Raw genomic sequence first — 21585 nt, 5'->3', positions numbered from 1 at the left:
AGGTATTGCTTCAGTTGTACAAGGTATTGGTGAGACCGCACCTGGAATACTGCATACAGTTTTGGTGTCCATACTTAAGAAAGGACATACTTGCTCTCGAGTCAGTACAAAGAAGGTTCACTCGGTTAATCCCGGGGATGAGGGGATGGACATATGAGGAGAGGTTGAGTAGATTGGGACTCTACTCATTGGAGTTCAGAAGAATGAGAGGCGATCTTATTGAAACATATAAGATTATGAAGGGGTTGGATCGGGTGGATGCAGGGAGGATGTTCCAGATGATGGGTGAAACTAGAACTAGGGGGCATAGTCTTAGAATAAGGGGCTGCTCTTTCAAAACTGAGATGAGGAGGAACTACTTCACTCAGAGGGTGGTAGGTCCATGGAATATGCTGCCCCAAAAAGCTGTCGAAGCTACATCATTACATATATTTAAAACAGAAATAGACAGTTTCCTAGTAGAAAAGGGAATTAAGGGTTACGGGGAGCGGGCAGGAATTTGGACATGAGTCTAGGTTCGGATAGGTCATGGCCCTGTGGGTAGCGGAGCGGGCCCAGGGGCCGTGTAGCCTGATCCTGCTCCTGTTTTCGTGTGTCTAATGCTGTTAGATTCAGGAGATAGTCCTGTCATAGTGGATTGGCGGTTAGGATCAGATCAGCCATGATCTTATTGAATGGCGGAGCAGGCTCGAGGGGCCAATTGGCCTACTCCTGCTCCTGCTCCTATTTCTTATGTTCTTATGTAAGGAGATTACAGAGCTAGGAAGGGGCGAGGCCATGGAGGGATTTGAAAACAAGGATGAGAAATTTGAAATCGAGGTGTTGCTTAACTGGGAGCCAATGTAGGTTAGCGAGCACAGGGGTGCTGGGCGAACGAGACTTGGTGCGAGTTAGGACACTGGCAGCCGAGTTTTGGATGACAAGTTTACGTAGGGTAGAATGTGGGAGGCCAGCCAGGAGTGCGTTGGAATAGTCAAGTCTAGAGGTAACAAAGGCATGGCTGAGGGTTTCAGCAGCGGATGAGCTGAGGCAGGGGCGGAGACAGGCGATCTTACGGAGGTGGAAATAGGTGGTCTTAGTTATGCTGCGGATATGTGGTCGGAAGCTTATTTCAGGGTCAGCATGGACTGGTTGGGCCGAATGGCCTGCTTCTGTGCTGTATATCCTATGTAATGTAATGAAACATCTGTAAAATCAAGAGGTTCACACTGGGGAAAGGGGGACTGAAACATGTGTAAATATTGTGGAGCAGGTTATGTCTGACTGATGCATTTTTTTTTGAGAAGGTCACTATGGTGGGCAGGGGAGTGTCTGTGGACTCTGGACCTTGTTAGTTATTGCTAAACCTTTATAAATCATTCTGGTTGGGCCTCAGCTGGAGTATTGTGTTCAATTCTGGGCACCACACTTTAGGGAGGATGTCAGGGCCCTGGAGAGGGTGCAGAGGAGATTTACTAGAATGGTACCAGGGATGAGGAACTTAAGTTATGTGGAGAGACTGGAGAAGCTGGGCTTTTTCTTAGAGCATAGAAGGTTAAGGGGAGATTCAACAGAGGTGTTCAAAATCTTGAAGGATTTTGATAGAGCAAGTAAGGAGAAACTGGGTCGGTAACCGGAGGTCCCAGATTTAAAATAATTGGCAAAAGAACCAGAGGGGAGATGTTTCTTCACACAGGGTGAATTGGAGGTAACCTTGTAACACGGGTTGGAAATAGGTTGTGATTTTCGAAGGTAGCAGGGCAAGTTGATGATGCTCATCTCAGTCCTAAGTGGCCAATCCCTTATGCATATGTGTTATATAGCTTTGTAAATAGGGGCATTGAATACAAAAACAAGGAAGTTAATTGCTAAACCTTTACAAATCACTGGTTAGGCCTGAGCTGGAGTATTGTGTTCAATGTGTTGAATGTCAGTGTTCGGTGCCATTCACAACTCCTCAGATAATGAAGCAGTCCATGCCCGCATGCAGCAAGATCTGGACGACCTTCAGGCTTGGGCTGCTAAGTGGCATGTAACATTCGCACCACAGAAGTGCCAGGCAATCAAAAAAAAAGGGCATATCAACTGGCAAAAAAAAGCACCAGACCGGAAGATTGGGGGCAGTACAAGATACAGCAAAAGAGGACAAAGGGATTAATCAGGAAGGGGAAAATAGAATACGAAAGTAAACTTGCAGCAAACATAAAGACAGACTGCAAAAGCTTTTATCGGTATATCAGGAGGAAAAGACTGGTAAAATCCCAAGTCGGTCCCTTGCAGTCCGATTCGGGAGAATATATAATGGAGAATAAGGAAATGGCAGACCAATTAAACTCATACTTTGGTTCTGTATTCACAAAGGAGGACACAAATAACCTCCCAGGAATATCGGCAAACATAGGGACTAATGAGAGGGAGGAGCTGACAGAAATTAGTATCTCTAGGGATATGGTGTTGGGTAAGTTGAGGGGACTGAAGGCCGACAAATCCCCGGGGCCTGATAAACTACATCCTAGGGTACTTAAGGAGGTGGCCCTGGAGATAGCAGATGCTCTAAGGATCATCTTCCGGAACTCCATTGACTCGGGAACAGTACCCGTGGATTGGAGGGTAGCTAATGTTACCCCAATATTTAAAAAGGGGGGTAGAGAGAAAGCAGGGAATTATAGACCAGTAAGCCTTACATCGGTTGTGGGCAAAATGCTAGAGTCCATTATTAAGGATAAAATAGCGGAGCACTTGACAAATGGGGAAAGGATCGGACAGAGTCAACATGGATTTACAAAGGGTAAATCGTGTTTGACTAATCTGCTGGAATTTTTTGAGGAAGTAACTGGTAAAATAGATGGGGGAGAGCCAGTGGATGTGGTGTACCTTGACTTCCAGAAAGCCTTCGATAAGGTTCCACACAAAAGATTATCATGCAAAATTAAGGCTCATGGGATTGGGGGCAAAGTATTAACGTGGATAGAGAACTGGCTGGCGGATAGAAAACAGAGAGTTGGAATAAACGGCTCGTTTTCGGAGTGGCAGGCAGTGACCAGCGGGGTGCCGCAAGGATCTGTCCTGGGACCCCAGCTGTTCACAATATATATAAATGATCTGGATCAGGGAATTGGATGCAATATTTCCAAATTCGCTGACGACACTAAACTAGGAGGAGGGGTGGGCTCTGATGAGGATGTCAGGAGGCTACAGTGCGATTTGGACAGGTTGGGGGAATGGGCGGATACGTGGCAGATGCACTATAATGTGGATAAATGCGAGGTTATCCACTTTGGGGGTAAAAACAGGAGGGTAGATTATTATCTAAATGGCAATAGATTGGGAGATGGGGAAGTGCAGAGGGACCTGGGTGTTCTTGTGCACCAGTCACTGAAGGAGAGCATGCAGGTGCAACAGGCGATCAAGAAGGCAAATGGTATGTTGGCCTTCATATCAAGGGGGTTCGAGTATAGGAATAGGGATACCTTACTACAGCTGTACAAGGTGCTGGTGAGACCGCATCTGGAGTATTGTGTACAGTTTTGGTCGCCCCATCTGCGGAAGGATGTTCTTGCCATGGAAAGAGTGCAACGGCGATTCACCAGGCTGATACCTGGAATGGCGGGAATGACCTACGAAGAGAGATTAAATAGTTTGGGCTTGTACTCACTGGAGTTTAGAAGATTGAGAGGGGATCTCATCGAAACATATAAAATTATGGCAGGCCTGGACAGGCTGAATTCAGAGAGAATGTTTCCAATGGCCGGGGAGCACAGAACCAGGGGCCACAGTCTAAAAATAGCGGGCAAATCATTTAAAACAGAGATGAGGAAGAATTTCTTCACTCAAAGAGTGGTGAGCCTGTGGAATTCCCTGCCACAGAGGGCTGTGAAGGCTAATTCAATAAATATTTTCAAGAGAGAATTGGATATATTTCTGAAGGCTAAGGGGATTAAGGGTTACGGAGAAAAGGCGGGGACGGGGTACTGAACTGGTAAGATCAGCTATGATCTCAGACGAAGATCAGCCATGATCTCATTGAATGGCGGAGCAGGCTCGAAGGGCCGAATGGCCTACTCCTGTTCCTATCTCTATGAAACTATGAAACAATGACTATCTCCAACAAGCGAGAGTCTAACCACCTCCCCATGACATTCAATGGCCAATCCCTTATCCTGAGACTATGCCCCCTAGTTCTAGACTCTTCAACCAGGGAAAACAATCTTTCAGCATCTACCCTGTCAATCCCCCTCAGAATCTTGTGTTTCAATGAGATCACCTCATTCATAGAAACATAGAAGATAGGAGCAGAAGTAGGCCATTCGGCCCCTCATGGCTGATCATCCAAATTCAGTACCCTGTCCCTGCCTTCTCCCCATACCCCTTGATCCCTTTAGCCTTAAGAAATATATCCAACTCCTTCTTGAATACATTTAATGAATTGGCCTCAACTGCTTTCTGTGGTAGAGAATTCCACAGGTTCACCACTCTCTGGGTGAAGAAATTCCTCCTCATCTCTGTCCTAAATGGCTTACCCCTTATCCTTAGTCTGTGACCCCTGGTTCTGGACTCCCCGACCATCGGGAACATCCTTCCTGCATCTAGTCTGTCCTGTCCTGTTCTTCTAAACGCCAGAGAGTATAGGTCAAGTCTACTCAATCTCTCTCCATGGAACAACCCTCTCATCCCAGGGATCAAAGAGCCAGCAGAGGCACAGCAGGCTGAATGGCCTCCTTCTGTGCTGTAAGATTCTCTGATTCTAGTGGGGATAATGGGAATGTTCTCTGATTGGCGGGATGTGACAAGTGGAATTCCCCAGCGACCTGTACTGGGGCCTCAACCACCTATACCAATGACTTGGATGCAGGAATGCAGAGTTATATATGGAAGTTTGCAGATGGCACTAAGTTAGGGGGCACAGTAAGTTGTGTAGATGGGAGCAGGAAGTTGCAAAGCGACAGAGACAGACTGAGTGAGGGAGCAAAACTGGGGCAGATGGAGTTCAATGTGGGGAAGTGTGAGGCTTGGATCTGAGAAAGACAAATCGGTGTGTTTTCTAGAGATTAGGAACTGGAGGGGCAAAGAGATTTAGGTGGCCAGGTACACACGCACTAATCAGAAAGGCTAATGAAATGTTGGCCTTTATCTCGAGGGCTGGAATACAAAGGGGGGAGGAACTTATGCTTCAGTTGTACAGAGCCTTGGTTAGACCCCATCTGGAGCACTGCGTTCAGTTCTGGGCACTGCACCTCAGCAAGGGTAGATTCACCAGACCGAACTGGGGCTAAAAGGGTTCAGTTATGAGGACAGGTTGCATAAATGTGGCTTGTATTTCCTTGAGTTTCGAAGGTTGAGCAGTGATCTGATTGAGGTGTTTGAAATGATTGAGGGATTTGCTAGGGTAGATAGAGAGAAACTTTCCTCTGGTGGGGGAATGACCGCACCTTGAGTATTGTGTGCAGTTTTGGTCGCCTTACCTGAGGAAGGACGTTCTTGCCATGGAGGGAGTGCAGCGAAGATTCACCAGGCTGATACCTGGGATGGCAGGAATGACGTATGAGGAGAGATTGTGTCGATTGGGCTTATACTCACTGGAGTTTAGAAGATTGAGAGGGGATCTCATCGAAACCTATAAAATTCTGTCAGGCCTGGACAGACTAGATGCAGGAAGGATGTTCCCGATGGCCGGGGAGTCCAGAACCAGGGGTCACAGTCTAAGGATAAGGGGTAAGCCATTTAGGACTGAAATGAGGAGGAATTTCTTCACCCAGAGAGTGGTGAACCTGTGGAATTCTCTGCCACAGAGGGCGGTGGAGGCCAGTTCATTAAATATATTCAAGAAAGAGTTGGATATATTTCTTAAGGCTAAAGGGATCAAGGGATATGGGGAGAAGGCAGGGACAGGGTACTGAATTTGGATGATCAGCCATGATCTCATTGAATGGCGGAGCAGGCTCGAAGGGCCGAATGGCCTACTCCTGCTCCTATCTTCTATGTAACAAGGGGGCATAACCTTAAAAATCGAGCTAGGCCCTTCAGGGGCGAAATCAGGAGGCACAAAGGTTCGTGGAAATCTGGAACCCTCTCCCCAACCGGCTGTTGATGCTGGGGGTCAATTAGAGCTTTCCAGACTGAGATTGATAGATTTTTGCTGGGTAAAGGTATCGAGGGATACGGAGCAAAGGCGGGTAGATGGAGTTGTGGTACAGATCAGCTGTGATCTGGCTGAATGGCCTCCTCCTGTTCATGTGTGTTTTGTTTTCAATTACAGGCTCAGCGTTGGCGTGAACTGAACGCTGCGAATATGGTGCGTCATCGCATGAACAGCGACGGCGTTCCTCAGTATCACCTTCGGCGCATTGGTCGCAGACCCTCACTCCCGGGCATCGCCAACTTAATTGAGTAAGTAATGTGGAGCTGAATAGGACAGGAGTGAGGACTTATTCAGGATTGGAGCTGGCGAATTGTCAGGCTGATGCCAGCAGTTGGAAGAGATGGGTGGTTCCGACTGACAGTAATGGCCATATTAAGCATGTCATTGCACTAGAGGATTCCCAGGGCAGGCCCTCTGTTGTCCAGCTGGGTGGGACTGCTCTCACCTGGTTCCACTCTTGCCCATCCAGTCATAGTCCGACATCTCCTGCAATGGCTTCTCTTCCTGCTCCCGCACCGTTACCTCTGGTGTTCCCGAGGATCTATCCTTGTCCCCCCTCCTATTTCTCATCTACATGCTGCCCCTCGGCGACATCATCCGAAAACACGGCGTCAGGTTCCACATGTACGCTGACGACACCCAGCTCTACCTCACCACCTCTCTCAACCCCTCCACTCTCTGATTTGTCACACTGCTTGTACTGGATGAGCAGAAATTTCCTCCCGTTAAATACTGGGAAGACCGAAGCCATTGTCTTCGATTCCTGCCACAAACTCCGTCCCTTGCCACTGACTCCATCCCTGTCCCTGGTCGGAGCCTAAGGCTGAACCAGACGATTTGCAGCCATAGGGTGGTAGAGGCAGAAACCCTCCTCGTATTTAAAAAGTACAGGAAACTCTCGATTTACCGGCACCCAACCAACTGGAAACCTCGATTAACCGGCAACATTCAGGAGTAGGTTCAGTTAAGTTTTTCTTCATATTAGTGGCTGTTTCTTGATTCTTGGCTGTGTAATCGGGGGTTTCTGCACTTGTTGCTAAGCAACAGGGACGCTTGGTCTGTGGCCGGGGTTCTTGCAGCTGTTGCTAAGCAACAGGGAAGCCTGGATTTGTTGCTGTGTACGGAGCTCTCGTACCTTTTAACTATACCTCTCTGTAATCCGGAGTTTTTGATAAACCGGCACCACGTCGGTCCCGGATAAAAAAAAGAGTTTCCTGTACTTGGATATGCACTTGAAGTGCCGTAACCTACAAGGCTACGTACGGATCAAGAGCTGGAAAGTGGGATTAGGCTGGATCGCTCTTTTTTTGGTAGGCACAGACACGACGGGCTGAATGGCCTCCTCCTGTGCTGTAAATTTCTATGATTAAAGGTGCTATATAAATGCAAGTTGTTTGTGTGTGTTTTTATTTTATATATATCTTGCATTTATTTTTTTTAATTTGTTTTTATGGGATGTGGGCGTCGCTGACAAGTGTTGTCCCGAGTTCACTGTATCTATTGAGCTAGTAATAAGTAGTCAGCTCAACAACAGTTCAACAATTATGGTTCTTAGTTCAGAGAGTCAAATGTCGGTCGGACTCGATAAGTTGCACACATTCAGTACTTTATTGGTTAACAAGTTGTTTGAATAACCTACAAGGAAAATGAGACAGGGCTCACTTCCCTGTGTGCTAGCTTAAAACAATATTACCCGTTTGAAAGTTGATCAGCCTTCGCGCTGGTGTCCTACAACAAGTCCCGGACTTGTGGCTCCTCCCTTCTCGAGTGTGATTCCTAGGTTCTCGCTGCTCAACTAGCTCTTGGTTTCTTTCTTTAATGTATCTATATTTTTACTACCTATGTGCTGCCCCCCCCCCCCCGATAAGACCGTTTGCACAAGGTTGCTCTAATCAGTCATGAGATCTCTTGCCAGTTAGCTCACAGCTTCTGTGATCGTCACAACAGAATGGTCAAGGCGTGCCGTGTGCAGATTCGGCCATTTTGTCTGCAATGTGTCCATCCTTAGCCAATCAGTATCCTTGGTCGTTTAGGGAATTCCAGAGGTCCCTTATTATGTGATTTGTGACTGCACAACCGTTAGACTAGATTGTCACCCTTATCTTGGGTTAATTATTGTCGTAGACTCGCTCATCCTGCAGTTTGACATCTCTTGCAGGCCTGTTAACTGTTATTTGAGCAGCCCTAGGCCCCCAGCTTCAAGGTTTTGTTTATTTGAGATCTCGCTGTGGCTGCAGTTTTCGCAGTCCTCGACCATTTTCTAAAGGCACCAGTTCATATTTCTACACAAGGCCAGCATTTATTGCCCATCCCTAATTGCCCTTGAAAAGGGCATTTATATAGCGCCTTTAACATAGGAAAACATCCCAAGGCGTTTCACATCTACATGTATGTATGTGTGTAATCTGCATGTGCGTTTTGTCAAACTTTCGATTCTTGATGACGATTCTATGTTAACATTTAAGTGAAACTGCCAATGTAAATGATTAGAATGGAAATCGTGTACGTTAAGGGATGAGGAATGTCAGTTATGAGGAGAGGTTGGAAAAGTTCGGACTGTTTGCCTTGGATCAGAGACGGTTAAGAGGTGACCTAATGGAGGTCTTCAAGATGATGAGAGGTTTTGATAGCGATAAGATATAAACTATTCCCTCTGGCGAGTGGGCCAGTCACCAGAGGTCATGGATTTGAAATCATTGGTGAAAAATCTAGAGAGGCGATGAGGAGCAATCTGTTCACCGAGTTGTTGGGATCGGGAACGCTCGACCTGAAAAGGTGGTGGAAGCTGATTCCAGCAATAATTTTAAAAGGGAGTTGGACGGGTCCTTGAGGATGAGGAGCTCACAGGGGTTACGGACAAACAGCGGGGGGTGGGACTGAGCACGACAGCTCTTTCAAAGAGCCAGCACAGGCACGATGGGCCGAATGGCCTCCTCCTGTGCTGTAAGTTTCTATGATTTGACCCTGAACTGAGCTGACCACAGAGCCGCTCCATCACCAACACTGCCTATTTCCACCTCCGGAACATCGCCTGCCTCCGCCCTGCCCCGTCCCCGCCTCAGCTCACCTGCTGAAACTCTCATCCGTGTTTTTATTATCTCCAGACTTGACTATTCCAACGCTGTCCTGGCCAGACTCCCATCTTCCACTCTACATAAACTGGAGCTCATCCAACGCTCTGCTGCCCGTATCCTAACTCGCACCAAGTCCTATTCACCTGTGCTCGCTAACCTGCATTGGCTCCTGGTTTGGGAACGCCTTGATTTTCAAATTCTAATCTTGGTTTTCAAATTCCTCCATGACCCCGCCCCTCCCTATCCACCATTGGCGGCCGTGCCTTCAGATACCAAGGCCCTAAGCTCTGCAATACCTTCCCGAAACTGCTCCGCCTGTCAGCCTCTCCTTTAAAACCTAGCTATTTGACCAAGCTTTTGGTCACCTGTTCTAATATCTCCTTATGTGGCTCGATAATCACTCCTGTGCAGCGCCTTGGAACGTTTTACTATGTTATAGACGCTATATAAATGCAAGTTGTTGTTAGATGCAGAGTAAAGCTCCCTCTACACTGTCCCATCAAACACTCCCAGGACAGGTACAGCACGGGTTAGATACAGAGTAAAGCTCCCTCTACACTGTCCCATCAAACACTCCCAGGGCAGGTACAGCACGGGTTCGATACAGAGTAAAGCTCCCTCTACACTGTCCCATCAAACACTCCCAGGGCAGGTGCAGCACGGGTTAGATACAGAGTAAAGCTCCCTCTACACTGTCCCATCAAACACTCCCAGGGCAGGTACAGCACAGGTTAGATACAGAGTAAAGCTCCCTCTACACTGTCCCCATCAAACACTCCCAGGGCAGGTACAGCACGGGTTAGATACAGAGTAAAGCTCCCTCTACACTGTCCCATCAAACACTCCCAGGGCAGGTACAGCACGGGTTAGATACAGAGTAAAGTTCCCTCTACACTGTCCCATCAAACCCTCCCAGGGCAGGTACAGCACGGGTTAGATACAGAGTAAAGCTCCCTCTACACTGTCCCATCAAACACTCCCAGGGCAGGTACAACATGGGTTAGATACAGAGTAGAGCTCCCTCTACACTGTCCCATCAAACACTCCCAGGGCAGGTACAGCACGGGTTAGATACAGAGTAAAGCTCCCTCTACACTGTCCCATCAAACACTCCCAGGGCAGGTACAGCACGGGTTAGATACAGAGTAAAGCTCCCTCTACACTGTCCCATCAAACCCTCCCAGGGCAGGTACAGCACGGGTTAGATACAGAGTAAAGCTCCCTCTACACTGTCCCATCAAACACTCCCAGGGCAGGTACAACATGGGTTAGATACAGAGTAGAGCTCCCTCTACACTGTCCCATCAAACACTCCCAGGGCAGGTACAGCACGGGTTAGATACAGAGTAAAGCTCCCTCTACACTGTCCCATCAAACACTCCCAGGGCAGGTACAGCACGGGTTAGATACAGAGTAAAGCTCCCTCTACACTGTCCCATCAAACATTCCCAGGGCAGGTACAGCACGGGTTAGATACAGAGTAAAGCTCCCTCCACACTGTCCCATCAAACACACCCAGGGCAGGTACAGCACGGGTTAGATACAGAGTAAAGCTCCCTCTACACTGTCCCATCAAACACTCCCAGGGCAGGTACAGCACGGGTTAGATACAGAGTAAAGCTCCCTTTACACTGTCCCATCAAACACTCCCAGGGCAGGTACAGCACGGGTTAGATACAGAGTAAAGCTCCCTCTACACTGTCCCATCAAACCCTCCCAGGGCAGGTACAGCACGGGTTAGATACAGAGTAAAGCTCCCTCTACACTGTCCCATCAAACACTCCCAGGGCAGGTACAACATGGGTTAGATACAGAGTAGAGCTCCCTCTACACTGTCCCATCAAACACTCCCAGGGCAGGTACAGCACGGGTTAGATACAGAGTAAAGCTCCCTCTACACTGTCCCATCAAACACTCCCAGGCCAGGTACAGCACGGGTTAGATACAGAGTAAAGCTCCCTCTACACTGTCCCATCAAACCCTCCCAGGGCAGGTACAGCACGGGTTAGATACAGAGTAAAGCTCCCTCTACACTGTCCCATCAAACACTCCCAGGGCAGGTACAACATGGGTTAGATACAGAGTAGAGCTCCCTCTACACTGTCCCATCAAACACTCCCAGGGCAGGTACAGCACGGGTTAGATACAGAGTAAAGCTCCCTCTACACTGTCCCATCAAACACTCCCAGGCCAGGTACAGCACGGGTTAGATACAGAGTAAAGCTCCCTCTACACTGTCCCATCAAACACTCCCAGGGCAGGTACAGCACGGGTTAGATACAGAGTAAAGCTCCCTCCACACTGTCCCATCAAACACACCCAGGGCAGGTACAGCACGGGTTAGATACAGAGTAAAGCTCCCTCTACACTGTCCCATCAAACACTCCCAGGGCAGGTACAGCACGGGTTAGATACAGAGTAAAGCTCCCTCTACACTGTCCCATCAAACACTCCCAGGGCAGGTACAGCACGGGTTAGATACAGAGTAAAGCTCCCTCTACACTGTCCCATCAAACCCTCCCAGGGCAGGTACAGCACGGGTTAGATACAGAGTAAAGCTCCCTCTACACTGTCCCATCAAACACTCCCAGGGCAGGTACAACATGGGTTAGATACAGAGTAGAGCTCCCTCTACACTGTCCCATCAAACACTCCCAGGGCAGGTACAGCACGGGTTAGATACAGAGTAAAGCTCCCTCTACACTGTCCCATCAAACACTCCCAGGCCAGGTACAGCACGGGTTAGATACAGAGTAAAGCTCCCTCTACACTGTCCCATCAAACACTCCCAGGGCAGGTACAGCACGAGTTAGATACAGAGTAAAGCTCCCTCCACACTGTCCCATCAAACACACCCAGGGCAGGTACAGCACGGGTTAGATACAGAGTAAAGCTCCCTCTACACTGTCCCATCAAACACTCCCAGGGCAGGTACAGCACGGGTTAGATACAGAGTAAAGCTCCCTCTACACTGTCCCATCAAACACTCCCAGGGCAGGTACAGCACGGGTTAGATACAGAGTAAAGCTCCCTCTACACTGTCCCATCAAACCCTCCCAGGGCAGGTACAGCACGGGTTAGATACAGAGTAAAGCTCCCTCTACACTGTCCCATCAAACACTCCCAGGGCAGGTACAACATGGGTTAGATACAGAGTAGAGCTCCCTCTACACTGTCCCATCAAACACTCCCAGGGCAGGTACAGCACGGGTTAGATACAGAGTAAAGCTCCCTCTACACTGTCCCATCAAACACTCCCAGGGCAGGTACAGCACGGGTTAGATACAGAGTAAAGCTCCCTCTACACTGTCCCATCAAACACACCCAGGGCAGGAATAGCACGGGTTAGATGCAAAGTAAAGCCATCATCATCCACATACCCTCGGAAACAGGCCATACGTGTTGGCATTGCGGGTAAACGTGCCAATCACGTTTACCCGCCCGGTTCCTATATCCCTTCAGCCCCTTGTCGTACTGCCGGTGAGATTGTGGTCGATTTTTGCTGTTCTTCTATTGTTTGAAAGAATTGAAATTCTTTGAACTGTCCTCGGTCTGTGTTGGTTTGAAAACAAGATTCCAAAGGTCAATGAGATGCCAGTGGCTGGTCTCTCCCAGGGTCTGAGTCTTTTGAAAATTTCTACTTACTTTTCATGTACTGTCAGCAGAGTGTCAGTAATGAAAGGGGCTTTTTAAAAAATTGTTTAGGCTTTTTTTTAAAGTAATTTTTTGAAGTGGGGAGATACTGCTGTGATATTAGCTGGGGCGGTGAAGTGAGGCCTGTACACTGTGGATTAAATCAAGCGTCAAGCGGCTCTTGTCAAGGGGACTGGTTGTCTCTTGGATGGGAGTGCACAGAATTCCCACTTCCAGCCAAACACATACAGGGGAAAGAACAGCTGAATTCGTTTCCTACTGGCGCCTCGGCTGATTTACGATGTAGAAAGTATGTCTTAGCTACGTCCTTGGAGCTACGATATCCAAGCTTTGTGCTGAGGAATATTAAGTTGAGTAGCAAGAGGGGTTAAAGCAGCAAAGGAAAATTTAGGACGGATATCGGGAAGCCTGAACAATATGTCGATCGGAGTCCTAGATTGAGCAGCGTCAAGTGAAACAATTCATTCATTCCAATCGCATGCTGTAAGACCAGGGGTTGCCAACCCTTTAGGATTGTCCTGGAATTGAAGATTAATACCCGAGGGGGCATGGCCTGGGGCCGGAGACTAGGCCGAGGGGGCACGTCCTGGGGCCGGAGACTAGGCCGAGGGGGCACGGCCTGGGGCCGGAGACTAGGCCGAGGGGGCACGGCCTGGGGCCGGAGACTAGGCCGAGGGGGCACGGCCTGGGGCCGGAGACTAGGCCGAGGGGGCACGGACTGGGGCCGGAGACTAGGCCGAGGGGGCACGGCCTGGGGCCGGAGACTAGGCCGAGGGGGCACGTCCTGGGGCCGGAGACTAGGCCGAGGGGGCACGGCCTGGGGCCGGAGACTAGGCCGAGGGGGCACTGCCTGGGGCTGGAGACTAGGCCGAGGGGGCACGGCCTGGGGCCGGAGACTAGGCCGAGGGGGCACGGCCTGGGGCCGGAGACTAGGCCGAGGGGGCATGGCCTGGGGCCGGAGACTAGGCCGAGGGGGCACGGCCTGGGGCCGGAGACTAGGCCGAGGGGGCACGGCCTGGGGCCGGAGACTAGGCCGAGGGGGCACGGCCTGGGGCCGGAGACTAGGCCGAGGGGGCACGGCCTGGGGCCGGAGACTAGGCCGAGGGGGCACGGCCTGGGGCCGGAGACTAGGCCGAGGGGCCACGTCCTGGGGCCGGAGACTAGGCCGAGGGGGCACGGCCTGGGGCCGGAGACTAGGCGAGGGGGGCACGGCCTGGGGCCGGAGACTAGGCCGAGGGGGCACGGCCTGGGGCCGGAGACTAGGCCGAGGGGGCACGGCCTGGGGCCGGAGACTAGGCCGAGGGGGGCACGGCCTGGGGCCGGAGGACTAGGCCGAGGGGGCACGGCCTGGGGGCCGGAGACGGGGGCCGGAGACTAGGCCGAGGGGGCACGGCCTGGGGCCAGAGACTAGGCCGAGGGGGCACGGCCTGGGGCCGGAGACCAGGCCGAGGGGGCACGGCCTGGGGCTGGAGACTAGGCCGAGGGGGCACGGCCTGGGGCCGGAGACGGGGCCGGAGACTAGGCCGAGGGGGCACGGCCTGGGGCTGGAGACGAGGCCGAGGGATGCAGCGCACACTATGCAATGTGATTTGCTGAAAGGTTCTCTGGTTCTGTGATCTGATTGGCTGAAGCGAGCCTAACATCCCTCTTGCACAGAAATAAAGATTTTGAATGTAGTTTACACCGAGTCTGATTTAATCTCGTCTCTTGTTGCCCTCCCCGCCCCTTCCTTCCCAGATTCAGCAAGAGGGGTCACTCTGATCGGAAGGAACAGCAATGTGGTCGATTTTGTCCTCAGCTCGGCCAAAGAATCGAGGACGAAGAGTATCTCCAGGACACATGCCCGGGTCATCCGGTCCCCGCCGGGTAACCAGCACCGGCTGGTCGACTCCAGCTTCACTGGGGTTTATGTTAATGACCGGCGGATTGATGGTGAGTGGCGGCACGTCGGTGGGGGGCGGGAAGAGAGGGAGGGGTCAGTGCTGTCAGCGGCGGCGGTCAGTACTGGTGGTGGGGGGGCTCAGTGCTGTGGGGGGGCTCAGTGCTGTGGGGGAGCTCGGCGCCGGCGATGGTGGGGGGGGGTCAGTACCGGCGATGGTGGAGGGGGTCAGTATTGGCGATGGTGGTGGGGGGGGGGGGGTTCAGTACTGGCGATGGTGGGGGGGTCAGTACTGGCGATGGTGGGGGGGTCAGTACTGGCGATGGTGGGGGGGGGGTCAGTACTGGCGATGGTGGGGGGGGTCAGTACTGGCGATGGTGGGGGGGGTCAGTACTGGCGATGGTGGGGGGGTCAGTACTGGCGATGGTGGGGGGGGTCAGTACTGGCGATGGTGGGGGGGGTCAGTACTGGCGATGGTGGGGGGGGTCAGTACTGGCGATGGTGGGGGGGTCAGTACTGGCGATGGTGGGGGGGGTCAGTACTGGCGATGGCGGGGGGGGGTCAGTACTGGCGATGGCGGGGGGGGGTCAGTACTGGCGATGGCGGGGGGGGGGTCAGTACTGGCGATGGCGGGGGGGGTCAGTACTGGCGATGGGGTCAGTACTGGCGATGGTGGGGGGGTCAGTACTGACGGAGGGGGGGTTCAGTACTGGCGATGGTGGGGGGGTCAGTACTGGCGATGGGGGGGCCAGTGTTAGGGGTTGGGGGGGGTCAGTACTGGTGATGGTGGGGGGGTCAGTACTAGCGATGGGGGGGGTCAGTGTTGGTTGGGGGGTCAGTACTGGCGGTGGGGGGGTCAGTACTGGCGATTGTGGGGGGGTCAGTGTTGGGGGTTGGGGGGGTCAGTACTGGCGGTGGGGGTGTCGGTGTTGGGGGGGCTCAGTACTGGCGGTTGGGGGTCCCCAGTACTGGCGGTGGGGGGGGGGGATCAGTACTGGCGGTGGGGGGGTCAGTGTTGTGGGTTGGGGGGGTCAGTACTGGCGGTGGGGGGGTTCAATGTTGGGGGTTGGGGGGGGTCAGTACTGGCGGTGGGGGGGGATCAGTACTGGCGGTGGGGGGGGTCAGTGTTGGGGGTTGTGGGGGTCAGTACTGGCGGTGGGGGGGGGTCAGTGTTGGGGGGGTCAGTGTTGGGGTCAGTACTGGCGGTGGGTGGGGTCAGTGTTGGGGGTTGGGGGGGTCAGTGTTGGGGGTTGGGGGCTCAGTACTGGCGGTGGGGGGGTCAATGTTGGGGGTTGGGGGGGTCAGTGTTGGGGGTTGTGGGGGTCAGTACTGGCGGTGGGGGGGGGTCAGTGTTGGGTGTTGGGGTCAGTACTGGCGGTGGGTGGGGTCAGTGTTGGGGGTGGGGGGGTCAGTGTTGGGGGTTGGGGAGGTCAGTACTGGCGGTTGGGGGGGGTCAGTACTGGCGGTTGGGGGGGGTCAGGGTTGGGGGGTCAGTACTGGCGGTGGGGGGGGGGGGGGGAGTCAGTGTTGGGGGTTGGGGGGGGGCAACATCTGTGCCGAGATACATTTCTTTATTTTGTGCAACTTGTTTTACTCGCATTGCATAAAATTACCCGCGAGACACTAATCTAATCAGTGATTCAGATATCAACAATATTTATTGAACCAAAGTGCGCCTCGATTAGATTCCAGCCAGTAACTCGCTCCCGGGTATCTGTATAGAATGCTACAGCACAGAAAGAGGCCATTCGGCCCGTCGAGTCCGTGTCGGTCCTTTGAAAGAGCTATCCACTTAGTCCCACTCCTCCTGCTCTATTCCCAAAGCCCTGCACATTTTTCCTTTTGAGCTATATATCCAATTCCCCTGTTTGAAAGTTGTTGTTAAGTCTGCTCCCACTGCCCTTTCAGGAGAGGGAGGGGAAAAGAAAAGGCGTAAGTTTTACTGTGTAAATATCTCCCTTGCCTCTTGTGACCTTAGGTGACGTCATCCTGAAGGAAGGAGACACGGTGACTTTTGGACACCCACAGAGTTCACAAGTGGACCGAGGGGAAAAAGTCCGGCAGCCCAACTCTGAATTTCACTTCATGGTAAATCTGTTTGAAAGTGAGGCCTAACTAGTGTTTTATACAGTTGAAGCATAACCTCCCTGCTCTTGTATTCTATGCCACGGCAAATAAAGGCAAGCATCCTGTATGCCTTCTTAACCACCTTATCTACCTGGCCTGCTACTTTCAGGGATCTGTGGACCTGCACTCAAGGTCCCTTTGTTTGTCTACACTTCAGTGTCCTACCATTTAATGTGTATTCCCTTGCCTTGTTAGCCCTCCCCAAATGCATTACCTCACATTTCTCCAGATTGAATTCCATTTGCCACTGTTCTGCCCACCTGACCCGTCCATTGATATCTTCTTGCAGTCTGCAGCTTTCTTCTTCATTATCAACCACACGGCCAATTTTTGTATCATCTGCAAACTTTTTAATCATACTTCCTACATTCAAGTCCAAATCATTGATGTATACCACAAAAGCAAAGGACCCAGTACTGAGCCCTGCAGAACCCCGCTGAAAACAGCCTTCCAGTCACAAAAACACCCTTCGACCATTACCCTTTGCTTCCTGCCTCTGAGCCAATTTTGGATCCAACTTACCACTTTGCCTTGGATCCCATGGGCTTTTACTTTCGTGACCAGTCTGCCATGTGGGACCTTATCAAAAGCCTTGCTGAAATCCATATAGACTACATCAAACGCACTACCCTCATCGACCCTCCTTGTTACCTCCTCAAAAAATTCAATCAAGTTAGTCAGACACGACCTTTCCTTAACAAATCCATGCTGACTGTCCCTGATTAATCAGTGTCTTTCTAAATGAAGATTTATCCTGTCCCTCAGAATTTTTTCCAATCATTTTCCCACCACCAAGGTTAGGCTGACTGGCCTGTAATTAATCGGTCCATCCCTTTCTCCCTTTTTAAACATAGAAAAATAGGAGCAGGTGTAGACCATTCGGCCCTTCGAGCTTGTTCCGCCATTCAATATGATCATGGCTGATCCTCTATCTCAATACAGGAAACTCTCGATTTACCGGCACCTAAATAACCGGAAATCTCGGTTAACCGGCAAAATTCAGGAGTAGGTTTTTACTTCATATTGTACTTGCGTTCCTCCATCTGTTGCTGTGCAAAGGTGTGGCTGCCGTTGTTGCTAAGCTACAGAGACGCTTGCAACTTGTGGCCATTGTTCTGAACTTGTTGCTAAGCAACAGGGTTTGTTGCTTTATACGGAGCTCTCAGCTCTCCGTACCTTTTACTATAGCGTTCGGTTATCCGGAATTTTTGATGAACCGGCACCATGTCGGTCCTGTCCGTGCCGGATAAATAAAAGTTTCCTGTACCATATTACCGCTCTCTCCCCATACCCCTTGATGCCTTTTGTGTCTAAACAACGGTACCATATTAGCAGTCCTCTGGCACCACACCTGTAGCCAGAGAGGATTGGAAAATGATGGTCAGAGACTCTGCTATGGATATGGAGATTGGGCTGGAAAGGAGTTGAGGTCAAAGATCAGCCATGATCTTATTGAATGGCGGAGCAGGCTCGAGGGGCCGAATGGCCGACTCCTGCTCCTATTTCTAATGTCCTTATGTTGTACACCGTGCAGTTTGTGGGAGATGATTGGGGACTATATATTGTGCATGGTCAGAGAGCATATGGGGAGTGGAGGGTGCGAAGGGATGAGTCCTAAATTTCAAAACAGGCTGCTGATTACATTGTGTTCTGTGTGTTTTGTTTTCTCACAGTTTGAGTTGTGTGACTGTGACCAGGAACAAAGCATAGGACTGAGGCAAGGCCCCAGGCCCAGCTCCCAAGTACAGGTAAGGAGCACTTACGGGAAAACCTTACCAGTTTTAGCCAGGGAATCCAAGCACCTTACAGTTCCCAGCTCGGTGTAGAAAATAAAGCAAACCTGTGTTGTGATTATTACATTAGCAGACGTTGAGATAGTCTGATGAATCCTTTCCTAACAATACGAGAGACCGTCTGCGCGCTCCAGTTATCTCTGTTCGATTATGCAGAGTAACATTAACAATCAAAAAAAGAAAGGACATGCACCTTTCATGACCTCGGGACGTCCCAAAGTGCTTTACAGCCATTAAGCACTTTTGAAGGGTAGTCACAATTGTAATGTAGGAAACGCAGCAGATCTCACAAACCGCAGTATGATAATTCAATTTCAATTCAATTCAATTTTATTTGTCATATATGCAGCAGACGTGTGTACTGCACAATGAAATGTTGATTTTTACAAGTCCTCCCAACATGATCAGATGATCAGTTTTTCTGATGTTGGTTGAGGGATAAATATTGGCTAGATTACCGGGGAGAACTCCCCTGTTCTTCTTTGGAATAGTGCCATGGGACCTTTTACATCCACCTGAAAGGGCAGACGGGTCCTCGGTTTAACGTCTCACCCGAAAGACGGCACCCCCCCCCCCCCCCCCCCCCCGACAGTGCAGCACTCCCTCAGTACTGCCCCTCCGACAGTGCAGCGCTCCCTCAGTACTGACCCTCCGACAGTGCAGTGCTCCCTCAGTACTGCCCCTACGACAGTGCAGCGCTCCCTCAGTACTGCCCCTCCGACAGTGCAGCACTCGCTCAGTACTGCCCCTCCGACAGTGCAGCGCTCCCTAAGAACTGCCCCTCCGACAGTGCAGCGCTCCCTCAGTACTGCCCCTCCAACATTGCAGCGCTCCCTCAGTACTGCCCCTCCGACAGTGCAGCGCTCCCTCAGTACTGCCCCTCCGACAGTGCAGCACTCCCTCAGTACTGACCCTTCGACAGTGCAGCGCTCCCTCAGTACTGCCCCTCCGACAGTGCAGCACTCCTCCAGTACTGCCCCTCCGGCAGTGCAGCACTCCCTCAGTACTGACCCTCCGACAGTGCAGCACTCCCTCAGTGCTGCCCCTCCGACAGTGCAGCACTCCCTCAGTACTGCCCCTCCGACAGTGCAGCGCTCCCTCAGTACTGCCCCTCCGACAGTGCAGCACTCCCTCAGTACTGACCCTTCGACAGTGCAGTACTCCCTCAGTACTGCCCCTCCGACAGTGCAGCACTCACTCAGTACTGCCCCTCCGACATTGCAGCGCTCCCTCAGTACTGCCCCTCCGACATTGCAGCGCTCCCTCAGTACTGCCCCTCCGACATTGCAGCGCTCCCTCAGTACTGACCCTTCGACAGTGCAGCGCTCCCTCAGTACTGCCCCTCCGACAGTGCAGCGCTCCCTCAGTACTGCCCCTCCGACATTGCAGCGCTCCCTCAGTACTGCCCCTCCGACAGTGCAGCGCTCCCTCAGTACTGCCCCTCCGACAGTGCAGAGCTCCCTCAGTACTGCCCCTCCGACAGTGCAGCGCTCCCTCAGTACTGCCCCTCCGACATTGCAGCGCTCCCTCAGTACTGCCCCTCCGACAGTGCAGCGCTCCCTCAGTACTGCCCCTCCGACAGTGCAGCACTCCCTCAGTACTGCCCCTCCGACAGTGCAGTGCTCCCTCAGTACTGCCCCTCCGACAGTGCAGCACTCCCTCAGTACTGACCCTTCTACAGTGCAGCGCTCCCTCAGTACTGCCCCTCCGACAGTGCAGCACTCCTCCAGTACTGCCCCTCCGACAGTGCAGCACTCCCTCAGTACTGACCCTCCGACAGTGCAGCACTCCCTCAGTGCTGCCCCTCCGACAGTGCAGCACTCCCTCAGTACTGACCCTCCGACAGTGCAGCGCTCCCTCAGTACTGCCCCTCCGACAGTGCAGCACTCCCTCAGTACTGACCCTTCGACAGTGCAGTACTCCCTCAGTACTTCCCCTCCGACAGTGCAGTGCTCCCTCAGTACTGACCCTTCGACAGTGCAGCACTCCCTCAGAACTGCCCCTCCGACAGTGCAGCACTCCCTCAGTACTGCCCCTCCGACAGTGCAGCGCTCCCTCAGTACTGCCCCTCCGACAGTGTGGCGCTCCCTCAGTACTGCCCCTCCGACAGTGTGGCGCTCCCTCAGTACTGCACTGGGCGTATCAGCCTAGGTTATGTTTTCGAGTCTCTGGAGTGGCGTTTGAACCCACGACCTTCTGACGCAGACGTGAGGGTGCTGCCCACTGAGCCACAGCTGACATCAAACGTGTTTCTGGGACCCTCGCTGGCTCCATTGATCACTAAGTAGATAAGCCACACAATGTGATAGAGGCTGTGCTGTATCACTGGCCTCAGCCGTCGTGACATTGAGGTGGAGGGGGAGAAGATCAGCCACGGTTCCTGACTCTAATGGTTCATCAGTGTCCCCTATTGGAGGTGTACGGAATCGGCTTCAACCGCAATGCCTCCCAAGGTTGAGTAGCCTACTTGGACTCTGTGTCGAGGCTGGTGTGAGAGTCATGGTCATGTAGGTGAGGTACTGGAGGGTGCCTGAACCTCGGGACACTGTACTGCTACGAGCAGTTTGTGCCTCGGGGAGGGGAGGAAATCAGCAAGAGGACTAAAAGAAAATGCTGAGCTTGACTTGAACGGGAAAGCAGGATGGAAGGTGTGACCTGCAGTGTGAGATCCCAAGGGAACATCTCCTGTATTTCTTTTATTTATTCTCAAAATTTGGGCGTTGGCTGGCAAGGCTGCATTTATTGCTCATCCTTGGCTGCCCTGCGGACATTGAGTCAACCATGTTGGTGTGGGCTGGAGTCACATACAGGCTCCCTTCCCTGAAGGACATTAGTGAACCAGTTGGGATTATACCACCATAAATATATAAGATAGTCACTAATAAATCCAATGGGGAATTCTGGAGAAACTTCTTTACCCAGAGAGTGGTGAGAATGTGG

The 21585-nt window shown here is 51.8% G+C and overlaps 1 protein-coding gene across 1 annotated transcript in view; it reads left to right on the top strand.

Annotated features, from left to right (window-relative positions):
* LOC147116867 (uncharacterized) overlaps positions 1-21585 on the top strand; it is a 128597-nt gene that overhangs the window by 7700 nt on the left and 99312 nt on the right. Inside the window, exons 2-6 of the mRNA XM_085987181.1 lie at positions 6236-6366; positions 8045-8049; positions 14590-14778; positions 16704-16813; positions 18526-18600. Coding sequence (XP_085843307.1) covers positions 6269-6366; positions 8045-8049; positions 14590-14778; positions 16704-16813; positions 18526-18600 — 477 coding nt within the window. The 5' untranslated portion in view covers positions 6236-6268. The remainder of the gene's footprint in view (positions 1-6235; positions 6367-8044; positions 8050-14589; positions 14779-16703; positions 16814-18525; positions 18601-21585) is intronic.

The sequence above is a fragment of the Somniosus microcephalus genome, chromosome 5 (assembly GCF_052327205.1).
Source record: "Somniosus microcephalus isolate GS21.2 chromosome 5, FLI_Smic_1.0, whole genome shotgun sequence".
Taxonomy (NCBI): Eukaryota; Metazoa; Chordata; class Chondrichthyes; order Squaliformes; family Somniosidae; genus Somniosus; species Somniosus microcephalus.
This window is presented reverse-complemented; position numbering and strand designations above follow the sequence as displayed.